The sequence below is a fragment of the Hydra vulgaris genome, chromosome 01, assembly GCF_038396675.1.
Source record: "Hydra vulgaris chromosome 01, alternate assembly HydraT2T_AEP".
NCBI lineage: Eukaryota > Metazoa > Cnidaria > Hydrozoa > Anthoathecata > Hydridae > Hydra > Hydra vulgaris.
This window is the reverse complement of record NC_088920.1, coordinates 65,442,501-65,457,754: the sequence shown is the minus strand read 5'-3', so window position 1 is coordinate 65,457,754 and position 15,254 is coordinate 65,442,501. Positions and strand designations below refer to the sequence as shown.

The following is a 15,254-nucleotide window of genomic DNA, read 5'->3' as shown; positions in this document are numbered from 1 at the left end:
ACTGAACTGAACGTCCAATAGGTACAGATGTCATTTTATTGCCAATGTGTAGGAGTACTGCCTTTAGGCTTCTTTTTAAGGAATCTATAAAGAGCCTCCATTATCTTGGTTGGTAAGGAACGCCAAGTGCCTTTATTAAGCCTTTTACATCATTACAATATGCCAACGAGCTAGAGAAATCAACTTCAAAGAACCTTCGAAACTATTCTTCTCTGTTTCTATACCAATAGAAGGTTGTTTCTTTGGAGAGGAGATTGCTCTTACTAAGACGGGAACCAAGAAGTTGTGCATTTTCTTTTAAAGACCAAGATCTCTGGTTAAGTCATTTAATTGACTTTGAATGAGTGGTCTTGGCAAAGTCAGGCTAGACGTTGGCTCACATGTCACAGATATGTCAGTGTCTTCCACCTTTACATTTTCCATATCCTCTTCAAGTTCGCCTTTCTCAGGTAGAGAAGGAACTGGAACTCCTGGACCATGTGGTACTGACTTAATGGCAGAACACAATATTTATAAACAATTCAAACTTCATTAGACTATAAAAAAATAAATATGTTTGGATTAGTTAAATATTGTTCTTCACTCATTCTTTTAAGAAATTATTTTACCTTGAAGATTGGTCATACAAAAATAGCAGCCTGTAATATGGTCCTTGTCTTCTCTCCATATCATCGGTACACCAAATGAAATACAGTTTGCTGTGCCCTCATTCCAACGCCTTAAGGCTGCGACACAGGCTTTGCAGCATATTTGTGTATGGAAAAGCTTTTGTCTTGATCACAAAGTCTTATTCCGGAATATGCACTGTAAAGGGACTTTACTAACGTAGTTATGGTGCATTGCTGATTACTAAAAATTACCTTTCCACACACATAGCAGAATCTATTCATTTTTATGAAATGTATTTTATTTATCTTATATATTAGCCTGTAAAAAAATTGACAATGATAAATAAAACCTTATAAATATACTTTAGGTACTATTTAAAGATATATTAACACACAAATGTCACCAGGGAATATATATATATATATATATATATATATATATATATATATATATATATATATATATATATATATATATATATATATATAGAAAATAAGATTGCAGAAACCAGATATAGATTGTCAATCAAAAATCTGAATATCTATGTCACTATCTGGACAAGTCATGGTGCTATTAGGTATTTTAAGTATCCTCCAACCAGGTTCTTTCTCTGATAGTGCTATTGAAGACAGAAGCAAAGAAAGCAAAACTGCACAAGTTAGTCATGCACGTCTAACTTTCTTGGCAGAAAACACTAGGGATACAGTTAATTATTTGCTTGTGGCATTTGATATGTAAGTGTTTTTTTGAATGTTATGCAATTGATTGTAGCTTAGACTATTTTTGTTAATTTTTTTTTTTGGTAAAGAAATCTCAATGTGGTTTATAATAACAATTCAAAGTTTCGTTATTTTTTGTTTTAAAAAATATTTAAGAAATAATTTAATAAATTTTAACTAGTAATCAACTAATCTTAAAAGATCTATATCATGAACTAAAATGTTATATTGATAAGCTGTTCTGCGTTTAACTTTTTAAAAAACGGTTATTTTCATAGCCACAAGTTATTAAAAACATCTATTAGAACGTTGAGAAACTTTGTAAGAAACTTAAGAACAAAGAATCAGATAATAGCAGGTTTATATATAATTTTGATAAGTGTATATTTAATGATATTGTTTATTATTAAATCGTGGTAATGATATAGTTTCTAAAATTCTATAAAATATAGACGCCTACTGTTTTTTGAATAAAAATAATCCGGAAAATTACATATATAATTTTCCGGATTCGTCAGAAATTAGTCTGGATGAACCAAAATATATACAGAAAACTATTTTTTTATGAAAACCGGATATTTTTCTTTTAAATATAGAAATATAAACAAAAGTTCGATGTCTTGTGAAAAAATCAGCTCAATATGTTGAATGCTTTCTTATTTTTAAGCCTATTTCCTCATTTTGTATTAGAGCGACGCATAGTTAGGCAGTACAAGTGGAAAGCATGCACACCTTCAACACAGCACTATGTTAACATTTTTAAAATAAGATATTCCAGATGAACCAAATAAAGCTACGTCTACACCAATGAATCTATGAAATTAAGTAGTTCATCAAAAATATAAAAAAATTTAGAAAATCAGTTGATCATTTTTTGGTGCAGTTGTTGTGCAATTAACAGCCAAAGATGGTGTACTATTTATTAGATTTTGTACATCTTATGATTTAAGAATACTCTTAAGTGCTTTGGGCTATGCTAATATTCAAAAGTTTTCAAATACAATTCGAAAAATTGTGAATGAATATGCAACTAATATGCGCAATCTTAGCCGAGCTTAAAACGTGAGCTAATCAAGGTGAAGGGTTTAGCATCACATTATGGTGGACTTCTGTTAAAGACCTTTGTTATATGAATGTAAATGTAAATGCATTTAACAAATTTTAAAGTCTTGGTCTTGCTTGAGGTCATGGATAAATGCCAGTGGACAAATGTATTACTCATTTATAGGAAAAACTTAAAACATTTAGTATTTCGTTTGACAGTGTGGTTTTAATTACGACAGATGGAGCATCGGTACTAAAGAAAGCGGAAAGTTAATTAGTGCAAATCATCAATTATATTTAGTGCAAGGCATTCAATTGGTAATTATCAAGGTTCTTTATGAAGAATGTTTGTCAGCAAATTTAGGAGAAAAGGAAAAATCAACTTACTTTCAACAAGAATATTTTTCAAACAACGAATTAGAAGAAGATTCGAGTAGTTTAGAGCTATAATCTGAAACAAACATTGATCTGATTATTAGGCATGTAATTATTGGTCCGCTGAACAGGGGCGCACAAAGACTTCATGATGCCCGGGATATATTATAAAAAAGTTTACTAGATGACCCTCCCCCTCCTGTAAGCACCACAAAAATAAAAATAATAAAAAAAATTTACTTTAGTATTCACAAAATATTTTTATAATTCTGTATTTAAGACAGTTCACGAATCGAACAATTAAACACAACAAAGAAAAAAAAACTTTTGGATTTGGTATCAAGTTTTTATGGCGTTTTAACAAAACTTTACGAGTTTTTCTAGCAGCAAAGTCGTAAGTTACAACATCGTAACTAACTTTCTTCGCAAGATCTGTTTCGATTGAAAGGATAAGACATTCGTTAAGCAGCAGCAGGTTTTTGGGGAAGAGGGGAGGGCGGCATGGGTTTGTATTCCCCCCCCCCCCCTCTTGGGACTTTTTTTCAAAAACATTCTTTTGTAAAATGACTATTATACAGAATTGGACTATTATGCTGACGAATGAAATTGACTGTTATACGTAATTATACGTATATGAACTTGATTATTACACTTAAGTACAAAAAATTACAAAAAAAGTCACTTGTAAATGAAAATATGCGGACCTTTTTTTTTAATTTTTAAAGACCTTTTTAGCCCCCTCCTTGGCGAGTGACATAACCCACCCCTGTTGTTAAGACAATCTTGTCCCATGTCTTCTTAGAGAGTTCTTGACGAGAGCTAACTTGCGAAAAAATCTCTTGCCTTCAGCCAGAAATACTGGCAAAGTAAGAAAAATATGAAGACAGATGCATATTTGGGGGAAATTCCCTTTAAATTCCTTTGCATAAATGCTATTCAGAAGATGTAAGGGCCGATCATTTGTTGGTAGATGGCGTCGAACAGTCAAAAGTGGCGGAACTTATCAATAAACTTGTCTTCACTGATATCATTTGGACACAGAGGTACCGAATTGATGTCAAGCGTAGACTAGATAAAGAAAAATATCTAATCTACATTGCTGTTTCAGAGCTTAAAATCTCTCTGAAATCTGATGGATGAAGGTAAAAAAGTAAACAATTTTCACTTCTTTATTGGATGTTTTCAATTTTTTATTTGGCATACTTTTTTTTGTCATCTGATGATGTCTCATAAACGTGACGCCCGGGGAAAACCAACCCGGATACCCCACCCTCTGTGCACCCCTGCTGCTGATGAAAAGATTCGCAAAATTGTTTAAATACTTTGCATATCACCAACGAAATATCAAATACTGCAGAAAAATATCAAAGGGAAATTGAGTTAATATTTTTCACACTCAAACCGGTTAGAGTAGCCTAACAGTGTTGAGTGTTTTTATAAAGTTAGAAATCCTATACGAAAAAGTCTAATTGATATAGAGTTTATAATTACATGCATTAGATGTTAATCTTTACATAGCTGATACATTATTACAATTTATGTTAAACAAACGAACTCAGGAAAACACTTTATTAAGCAACGAACCTAAGAATGAACTAATATTACGAATAAAGGAAAGGTTGAAAGACCCGAACAGTTTGAATAGCAGTAATATTGACGATTACAGAATATTTAATAAAATGAGTAAAACTAAATTTAACTAAATCAACTATTGAGTTAATTGAACGTATTTCTAACAATCGTAATGAAAATGTTGTCAGTTAACAATGTAGCTGAAGTTCTGGCAGTCGATTTACCTTTATTGCCACTCCAAAAATTAAATACTGAGGTATGTATAAATTGTTAAAAGAATAGCTTCGATTAGATATCAACAAAAAACTTATATTTGAAAAAAAAAACTAAGAAGAAGTACAGGAATATATTGCAAGTATTGTGAGGAAAAAAATAACTTATTGCGAGAAGAAAATATTCGTAAAAAATATTTAAAAATTTATATGATCAACTCTTGACCGTTTGCCCAACAAGTGTTGAAGCAGAACGTGCCTTCTCTGAAAATAAGATCACAATTAAGCGACAGAAGTATTGACGGTTTATGCTTCTTGCGAGCATATTTTCAAAAAGATGATACATTGAAAATAATGTTATTTATTTTCTTTTTAAAATGAATCAATCTTATTTTTATTACTTCTGTATTTTTATTATATTTGTATTAATTTTCAATATATTTTTATTAGTGTATTATTAAGTAGTGTAAATAAAAAGTATAAAAACATGTTTTCAGTTTAAAATTTCTTTGAGCTCTATACTTATATTGTGTATTTCAGAAAAGTTTTGAAAATGTCTAAGTTACCGGTTACCTGGTAGTTGATTTTTTTTTTGGCCAAATTTTAGCCCATTATGGACAGTAGAAACAACAATAGCCCTAAAATAGAGCCCTAAGGAACCTCACAACTATTGTTATACTACGTGTATTTATTCACAACCTTTTGGCAGCATTTGCGTAAAGCTTGGGTATAATTTATCTATTAATACGTCCTTGATTAAAAAGGTTTATCACTATTATTATTTTATTGTTATTCGCCTCCCCAAGGACAAGATTACAACCACAGTCGAAGAGGAAAAGTTTATTTGTGGTTACAACCCTCTCTCAACTCTTAAACTCCAAAATACTAATCTTGGCGAACAAGGCCGGTTCGCGGAGAAACATGTTTGGGTAATTAAAAAATTTGATTCGACAGTATTTTATTTAACGAACCTTTTTGTCAAACAAATTTTAATCAATTTTGTCTTGCCTATCGAGCACCGCACCTATGGAATAAACTTGTTTTACCAAATTATGATTTCGATCGACCAAGTTCTTTTAGTCTTTTTAAAAATAAAATAAAAATTAAATTTTTTCCCTCGATAATATTTTACAGTATTACTAATTTATCTATTTTTTAACTTTATTTTGGATTTTTATCATTTTTCTCTAAATTTTGTTGTTTACAACTATTTATATTGTTTTTACATGTACATATGTTGCTTATAAGTCATGTACGAGAAAAAATCTGCGCATATTTTGGTGTTAATTGTTCCCGTAGTCACAAAACAAGAGCTTCTTTCACCACATTCACAAATTGCTTGCTAAACTAAGAATTTTTTAGCAAATTTTTGCATTCCAATGCATTTACAACTGGAATTCAGTTTCTTGCGATTAATTGCTGAGTAATATATGGTGTCCTGGAGATGAAGGTGTCCTGGAAGAGGTCGGAAATATGCAGCACAATAATTTTCATCGTCAATAATCAAACAAGATATTTTGGCACATAATTTTTGATAGAGCAGCTTTGAATAACGAATTGTGACATTTTTTTACTTTTCTTCACAACGAGGAACTTTTTTCTTTTTGTAAGATTTATAACCACAATTTGTCTTCACTCTTTGTATAGTGGAAACACTTGTTTTGAATTTATTCGCTAAAGTTCGAACAGAAATCTCCGGTTTTCTGTCTAAGGAATCTTTCACTTGTTTACCTAGATCTCGCCAAACAAAACATTTTTTTCTTTCACTTCCTGATTTCCTTTTGGTTGTACCAGCGTCCTAAAATCGTTTCACAACGCTCTGCACTGTTCTCAAAGCAACCTGCAACTCTTTAGAAATTGTTTTGTTTTATAAACCAGGATTTTTCAACGAGAAAATGCAAAATTATTTCTCGCTTCTTATCTTGATTTAATGACATTTTATTAAAACTAATTGTTTAAATAACAGAGTTGTTTAAACTTTTGAATAACACTAATACAATGACATTTTAAAACAATTAGCTATTTAAAATGATGCACGGTTTCCGTAAACACCACATCAGAACACGCGCAGATTTTTTCTGGGACATGTTTTATTGTTTTGCTTATGCAAAAAATTCTATATATATATTCTACTTTATTGTAACGTATACTTTACAAGGTATTTGTAAATTAATTTGTTTAATATTGTTTTTAAGGTTCCGGTGATAAGATCTTAGTGATCTTCTTTCGGAAACCTAGTTTACACTGTTATCACGCTTTGTATATATAAATTTGTAAAGTACTTTTAATAGTTTATTTTATTGTATCACGACTAACATTGTAAACTGAAAAAAAAACAAAAAAAAACTGGAAGTTGCGTGAGGGAGACTCGTGTTCAAGTCATCACTCATAATATTTTTGTACACACTTTGCTCAGCCATCAAACCTTTATAATGCATTATAACTGTATAAAATCTTGAAAATTGAGGCTACGTGTGGAAACATATGTCAGTCATACAATTACCACACTATACTTACACAGGGTAGTTCGCGTGGACTACGTGTAGCAAAAAAATTAAAAAAATTAAATGTTTTAGCTAACACATGTTACAAAACATCTTTATTAAAATCCGCTATAAAAAAAACAAAAAAAAAACAATTTTAAATTCCTCAGAGCTTATTTAGGAATCTTTTAGAATAGCCATGACATCACTAGTTAGAATAGTCTAATAAAACATAACATTTCATAAAAGTCTAGTGACTTGTTTATATGTATATATGTATGTATATTATTCTTAAACAAATGCAGATGCATAAATCACTTAACATGCATAAATCAGTTAAATGCATAAATCAGTTAAAAAACGTAAAGAGCAAAATAGTATACTTTTACATTTTGTTTATAGTTTTATTCACAAATACATATGTGCATACAAAACTTTTCTTAAAATGTATAGTTTATTTCTCTATTTTTGTTCCTAACACCACCATAATGTGATGAATTATGTAATAAATCGGTGATGGTCTCTTTATTTGGCTTTTTACTGTTTTTTTGAACTATACCTAAAAAAGTTTTCATTTGAAATCCAAGTATGAATAAAAAACTGATAACGATGGAAGTTGAAGTTTAGATTGTCAGCCTTTTCAAATTAATTCTCCCGGTCTTTTTTATATTGCTTTCTTGCAGAAAACTCGATGTATTTTATTTATTAAGCATATTCTCAAAAAAAATTATTTTTTAGAACATGCTTCTAAGTTTGGATCATATTTAAATTAACAAAAGTATTTATTTAAGGATTGCTTAAGAAACTGCAAACAACTGTTTTGATCTTGCTCCTTTATGTTCCAGGCCTCGCACAGCAAACACTGAACCTTATCATCATTTTTAAAATTTGTGTTTAGTTTTGTAATTTATCTATTTAAATTTGTTCCAAGCGATTTTTCAGCGTATTCACTGACTCGAAAAAATAAAAGTGGAAATATAAATCAAATAACATAGCATGTGATTTTGATTTCAAACTTTATTGTTTACTAACAATATATTGTATTAGTAACAATATTAATAGATGTTTTTAAATTGAACTGAAAAACTCAAACGCATAAACACAGACAGGGGTGGCGCCATCATTTTTTGATCTTCGAGATACCTAACTTCCAGATATGGAGTAAACTCCAAACATTTATATGTTCATAGTTATGTTAAATAAGAATGCTTTTCAAGAAACTACGATAATTGGAGCCGGGGAAACAAAAAAAGCCTCAAAATTTTAGCCCCTCTGTCCCAAACGTGAGAGCAACAAATTGATGAAATATTTTTCGAACTATTTTCAACTAGACTTATATTCATAAATCCATTTTAAATTTCAAAGTAAAATATTTTAGCGTTTAAAAAATATGACCATATAAAGTTTAAAGCCCCCACAATTTGAGGGGGTTGCAAATTTTATATGGTCATAATTTTTGAACACTGAGGATTATCTATTTAACAGAACCCAGTATGTCGTGTATGATGGGAAAGTGTCTGGGTCTCATGAAATCACAAGAGGAGTTCCGCAAGGTTCAATTCTTGGACCTTTGTTATTTTTGACCGAATTTAATGATGTTTCAGACGTTTTAAAACATAGCTCGATTATCAAGTATGCGATTATCAAGTACACAGTTATTTTTGTAGCAGATAATGGCATTCAATTAATAGAGGAAAAACTACTTGAAAACTTAAACGGGATATCAAAATGGTTTGAAATAAACGATTTATTGCTAAACCTTCAAAAAGGTTTAGCAATAGATCTTGCCAATTTTTACTTACTGTGGTTTAATCAACGTAAAACACACTGCAACGCAATTATACCGCATCAACCGTTTATATAGTAGAATAAACCAAATAATATTAAATGCAAATAAAATTTCAAACGTTAATATAAATTTGCCGCATTTTAAAGAAGTTAAAGAAAAAAAGCTGTAACTTGCGTTTTTAAGATCTTAAAGAAAGAACTTGGTTCATGTGTTTTTTCTAACAGTTTTAAGGCAATTTGTCATTCAGCAAACACAAGAAACAATGAAATATCAGTGACCATACCTAAAGTAAAGCTTGAATCTACGAAAAAAGGTTTCTTTTACCAAGGAGTAATTTTATATAAAAGTCTCCCATTCGCTGTTCGCCAGAGTAAGAACCTAAGAGAATTTAAAACTAAACGAATGGATGTTTCTAATTTTTAAATTTTTATTTTATTCTGTGATAAATCTACTAATGTTTTAATATTATTTTATATTCTTAAGTAACTGTTAAGTTTACCCAGTAGGCACAGCGACGTGACAAAAACGTGAATTTCACGTTATTTTGGCATGTGACAATTAGGTGACTTTTTGGTCCCCATGAAATGACTAATTCACGTGATTTATGGACGTGTTTTTCACGTTACTTTTGGCACGTGATATTTAGGTGACTTTTTGGTCCCCATAAACTGTCCAAAAGACGTGCTTTTTACGTTAATTTTGGCACGTAATATTTAAGCAATAATTATGCTTTATAATTACAATTAAAGTGTTTGGATTCGTGTAAAGAAAAAAACTCATCGTCGAGGAAATATTTAATACGTATTAAATTACATGGTTTTATTAGTCAGTATATTAGTTCTTGACATAAAAATTTTTAATTTGTAATAAAAGCTGCACTTTTGTTAAAATATCCTCCTTATATCCAATAAGTAATAAGTACAAAGTCGTAGATCTGCAACTTACGAAGAGCACGCTTCAATCCACAAAGAGCACACCTCAAACTTATATACCGATTCTCCCATAAAAGCACGCTTCAAACATAATCTAACGAATCAGTCGATATTTTCTTCTATAAGAGCACGAATCTAATGAATCATATTTAGCTGAAAAGAAACGAATAAAATCTTAAATAATAGTATGATTATTTAATAATTATCTTAAATCACAAACTTTTAAAACAAATCTTACTTTGAGAGTTGCTAACTATTTTGGCAACAAGATTTTCTAGTGTGTTATTTGTTTTTTTTTTATCTAAATCATTAAAGAATTTTAAGAAAACAATACTACATACAATGTAAAAAAATAAAAAAAGTCATTTGCCTTCTAATTTTATACTCTGATTGCTAAAAAAGTAAATAAGTATTTAATAAAAAAAGATGTAACAAAAAAGTCGACAGATGAAAAGAAGTACAAAATAAAAAATACAAGTTTAAAAAAATATTGTTTATCTATATATATCTATATCTAATATCTAACCATAGATATATCTATATCTATATCTATATATAAAGTTAATAACTGATGGGCGTGATCAGAAAAAGACCTGTACTCACCTTATGTGATAACATCTGTGTACTATGTGATAACATGATAATTTGTTTTCTTTGTTTTCCATCTTCTTATATTTGCATCTGTTTCTGCATTAACTTGTTCATACATTAACTCACTAGATGCAAAGGTGACAGCCCACAAAGTTGCTTTAAATGAGTAATCTACAAAGTTTTGAACAGCATTAAATGTCATTTTAGAATACACACAAAAATTAAAACAATTTATAAAAATGTAATAGTTATCACATAACTACACAGCATTATAGTGGGGATTTTATATCATAATTTTCCTTACCCATGGTGAGATTTTCACCTTGAGGTTCCTTTTGCTGTGGCAACATTCACCACGGCTAACGAGCCTCATCTACCCCTAATTATATATAATATATTAAGTATAAAACTAAAAATATTTATAATAAAGTATTGTCAAATTAGGTCACCAATAAATACAGAGTGCTGAAAATTCAACTCAGAATCAAGTTGCATTCTCCAACAAGATATGAACTAAATCAAATTCTTACTACAGGGTACGATCACAAAAGAAGACGAAGAGAGGGAAAAGTGAAATTTCTCAAACTTTAAAAGTTAAAAGGTTATTGGGTCTCACTACAGAATGATATTCCTAGCCAATAACATAACAATGCCATTGAGTCTTCCTAGTCAATAATATTTTATGCAGAACTTATCATTTGTCATGTAGCTTAATAAATTTAATATTAAATAAGTTATAATATCTTATTTATTATCAAATTAATTACATCAACAAATTTGACAGTCTAAAATAATATACAATATGGTAGAAAAAAAAGTATACCTTGTAGTAGGGTTTGATCTTTTGCGTGTTGCAATATGAGAATTAACTGCCATAACGTTACACAATTTTGAACTAAGCTTTATAATATATTTATTAAACCTAAATTGATAAAACTTAGTTATAAGATAATATAATATGTTTGGATAAAATATTATATATGTGACATTTTATTTTTGTCAAAAATGTATTGCGACGTTATACGATATCTTACGCCCTACTTTTTTAATTAATTATTATAAAATTACAATACAAAATAATTACATTATTAAAAAAGTAAAATAAAAAGTAATTACAATAATGAATATATAAACTACATTTCAGACATGCGTCAGTTTATTTTGTATTTATTTTTAATAAAACGCAACTAAATTTTTTCAACTTTAAATTTATTTAATATAATAATATTGTAATAACCATGAGCGAGACTAGGATTTTTCAAACCAAGACAAGACCGAGACGAGAAGTTCGTACTTCTCGTGAGACCGAGAACGAGACGAGACGAGAAATTTAACAATTTTTGAAAACAAATTTATTAAAATCCAAGTAAAAAAAAAAAAATGTAAACATGGTTTTGACAAATAGACACAAATGACATTTGTCAAATGTAAACAACTTTTTCAAATATTAATTCAGAATTTTTTTGCCAAACTTTTCCAACAAGACAATGTTTTCTATGATTAAGATGATTTGTTCTACTTTTTCTGGGTGTAAGTTGTGTCTGGATGATCGGACGACATTTCCACCTGTGCTAAAAACTCTCTCTGATTTAGTTGAACTTGCTGGAATAGCTAAAATTTGTCTAGCTAATGAAGAGAGTTTTGGCAATGTATTTGAATGCAATTTCTACCAATCAAGAATCGGAAAGTCTTTTTTGGCATCAGGGAAATATTCATACTGGCACATTTCGCTCAAAATAGGATTCAGTTCAGATGTTGGCTCATGTGTTTCAAGTCTGACGTTTAACTTGCGCTTCAGTTTTGAATTAGGGGACAAATCTGCTGAAAGGACTCTGGCAACAGCTTGGAACTCAACATTATCCTTAACCTGTGAGGCTAACCATTCTTTTGCTGTCTGAAATTTTTTGAAGAGCTTCAAGTGAAGTCCCTTTAAAGCAGGATTCAAGTAGTTTGCTGCAGCACTCAATAAGTTTCCAGTGTGACAAAGAGGAAATCTTTTCTCAATGCAGCTTTTCAAGATTTTTGCATACAAGACGCCGTAGCCATTTTTTCCATCCGTCTCAATAAATTGATCAATTTTGTCATGGATTAAATAAAGAGAATCGGCGACAGTGTTAATTGTTGGAATAGACTCAGTCGACCACGTTTCTGTAGCTTCTTTAAGTGGTGCCAAAATTTCTACTGCTCCCTCGATTGATTTCCACTGTGATGCACTGATGGTCTTTGAAGAAAAAATATCTTCATTTGCACATAAGCTGATAATTGCACTCTTTAGATGTAAGACAGAAGCCATGCAATCCAGTTCACTATTCCATCTTGTGTCAACAGATTGGCGTAACTGTCTAAAATTGATTCCTTGAGCGTCTGATTCTGATTCAAGCAACTCAGCTGCAACTGTTGACTGGTGAGTTAAAGAAGCCAAATCTTTGCATGTTTGCAACGCATCATCCATTCCAGCAGTCATTCCAAATGAGTATCGAACTGCACATTGCAAAATATGATTGTTGCACAAGTATTGGTCAAGACGCTTTGACAATTTGACTGCAAGTTTCATGTTTCTTGCCTGGTTGTTCACGCAGTACATTGGCAAATCAGCAGGCAAATTTAGTTCTTCTAAGAAAGAATCCAGCTTTCCTTCAATTAAAATACCTGTGTGTCTGCTAGGGAACTGTTGGACATGGGGTGTCCAGTGATGTAGTCTCCAATTTTTGTCAATAGCATGAAAAGTCCAAGAGATGTAGCTGTCCTGAGCTCTTGAAGTCCAAAGGTCAGAAGTAAATGCAGCACTTTTTAGATTTGGCGTAATCTCCGTTATTATGCTCTTCATTCCAGCTTGAACTTCTCTTGACCGAATTAAAAGCTTTCTTGAATATGTTGTTCTGTGATGAAGGCTCAGTTTAAGGTTTGCAATGTCAAACAATTTCTTGAAACCTCTTTCTTCGACTGCTGAAAAGGATGCCAGATCAGTGCAAAAGTAATCCAGCATTGCAGAGTCAAACTGTTTTTGAATGGAATTGTCTTTGTCGTATTTGGACTTTGTTTCAAGCATTTCGACCATGGTTCGTTGTTTCTTCTTAGGAGGAGGAAGAAGAGAGTCGTCAGTTTTTTCAGAATACTCAACGTAATCTTGGCTGTGTTTTTTTTCGAGGTGACGATGAAGTCCGCTTGTGTTTCCATCTTTTATTTTCAAAGACTTTTTGCACGCCTTGCATTCAGCACCGTCACTTGTTTTTTGAAAATATCTCCAGATTTTGTTTTTTCTTGGTGACATTTTTTATCGTTGAAATGAGGCAAGAATATTTCTTTTCAATATGAACAATATGTGTCGAAAGTGCACCATTTTATACAAAATGTTTTTGTATTTAAAATCTAATTAAAAATATTTAAAATCTAATTAAAATTTTTCAATTAGATTTAAAAAAAAAATCTAATTAAAAAATCTAATTAAAAATCTAATTAAAAATTTAATTTGTTTTTGTCAAAAACAAATTAAATTTTTTATTAGATTTATTAAAATCACGGAGTCAAAATATTAATTAATTAAAAAAACAAATTATTAAGCATTTTGTAAATTATAATCATTTTTAATTTGGAAAATAATATAATATTTAAGTCTCGTTCTACTTCTCGCGAGAGTTTCTTTCTCGAGAGAGATTTCTCGTTTCTCACGAGAAGTCCCATTTCTCACGAGAAACGAGAACGAGACGAGATCTCGCTCATGGTTATATTGTAATATAATATTTTTTAACACTAAATAACTAATAACAATATTGTTATTATTTTTCTTTTTCAAAAATATCTTTTTCATATTTTTGTGTGTACTTTTTTTTGTATCGTTTGTGTTCCTATAAAAGATATAAGATTATCTTTAACGATGTAAAAAAAATGTTGTTGTAAAACATTGATTTGCACGTCGAAAATTAAATTAAACAGGAAAATAGCTCACGGATGTTATAATATTTTTCGTTGCTTTTATTTAATAATACCCACTTAAAAGCCACTAATAAAGGTTACTTATGTTTCATCGCATTTAAATAAATTAGGTCGATTACAAATTATTTCAGGGCGGAGGTATTTTTACTTAGAGTTTATTTTTAATTTTTTAATTTTGTTTTTAATTTATTAGTGTAAAGTTTATTTCTTAATATTCTTGTTTAATGGTTTTTATCAACAAAACAATTCAGCATTTAAATTGTTTAATAAATTTGAGATAATCTTCATGTATATACCTATTTGAGCTTGTTATTTTAATAAAAAATACAAGTTTGTTGTTTTACGAACGAAAGGGCTTCAAATAATCGGAAAGGAAATTAACCAGTTATTTCACAAGTATATTTTGATCTGTCAAAATATGGATAGCCATTATTTTATTTATAAATATGCATCGATATTGTTTATTAATATTACGAACACATTCATTCTTCGACGATTAAAGTGCACTTTTTCAAAACAATATAAAGAAAGGGTATTTCCCTCTCAAACTATTTAAAGTCGATTTTATGAAACACTCATAAAAACTCGATAAAGATTACAAGTTATAACAAGCCTAGAGTTGAACATTGTTATAAATGGCAGATAAGGTATAGTTTTTACCATACTTTACACTGTTTCTCTTGGTCTAATATATTTTAACAGAATTTTTTTTTAATTATATTCTTTAGCAGGATTTAACTGGCGTAATTACAATATTGAGATTCCAAATAACTTTTTTATTTCTTTACTTTTTTTAACTTATAAGTCATTTAAATATTTATTCAAATTGTTTGTTAAACAAGTTTTTTTTTATTATTTGATTTTTATTAACAATCGACTATTTGATAATTCTGATTTTTGTTCAAGATTTTAATATTTATTAACGATTATAACAAATAATATATATTTTTAATCTTTTTTTGTGTGTGTGCGCCTTTTGTTGCGTTTGTAAATAA

General features: G+C 29.9%; 2 protein-coding genes and 1 long non-coding RNA gene across 6 annotated transcripts in view; 1 reads left to right on the top strand and 2 right to left on the bottom strand.

Moving 5' to 3' along the window:
* Window positions 1–9,991: 9,991 nt before the first annotated feature.
* Window positions 9,992–11,320, bottom strand: LOC136074941 (uncharacterized). 3 transcript variants are annotated; one of them, XR_010635580.1, is made up of 3 exons: window positions 11,150–11,290; window positions 10,339–10,497; window positions 9,992–10,036 (listed from the first exon to the last, which is right to left on the bottom strand). It is a non-coding gene; the product is annotated as an uncharacterized LOC136074941 (long non-coding RNA). The 3 variants fall into 3 exon arrangements; XR_010635578.1 differs by lacking the exon at window positions 9,992–10,036 and adding an exon at window positions 10,084–10,128; XR_010635579.1 differs by lacking the exon at window positions 9,992–10,036 and having other exon boundaries at window positions 11,150–11,320.
* Window positions 11,321–11,992: 672 nt separating this feature from the next.
* Window positions 11,993–13,597, bottom strand: LOC136074639 (E3 SUMO-protein ligase ZBED1-like). The gene has a single exon (XM_065786978.1). It carries the CDS (start codon window positions 13,595–13,597, stop codon window positions 11,993–11,995), a length of 1,605 nt encoding a protein of 534 aa, XP_065643050.1.
* Window positions 13,598–14,762: 1,165 nt separating this feature from the next.
* Window positions 14,763–15,254, top strand: part of LOC136074940 (transmembrane protein 272-like) — a 25,526-nt gene continuing 25,034 nt past the window's right edge. For both annotated transcript variants that reach the window (XM_065787141.1, XM_065787140.1), the window contains exon 1: window positions 14,763–14,906. In XM_065787141.1, coding sequence (XP_065643213.1) covers window positions 14,895–14,906 — 12 coding nt within the window. In that variant the 5' untranslated portion in view covers window positions 14,763–14,894. The remainder of the gene's footprint in view (window positions 14,907–15,254) is intronic.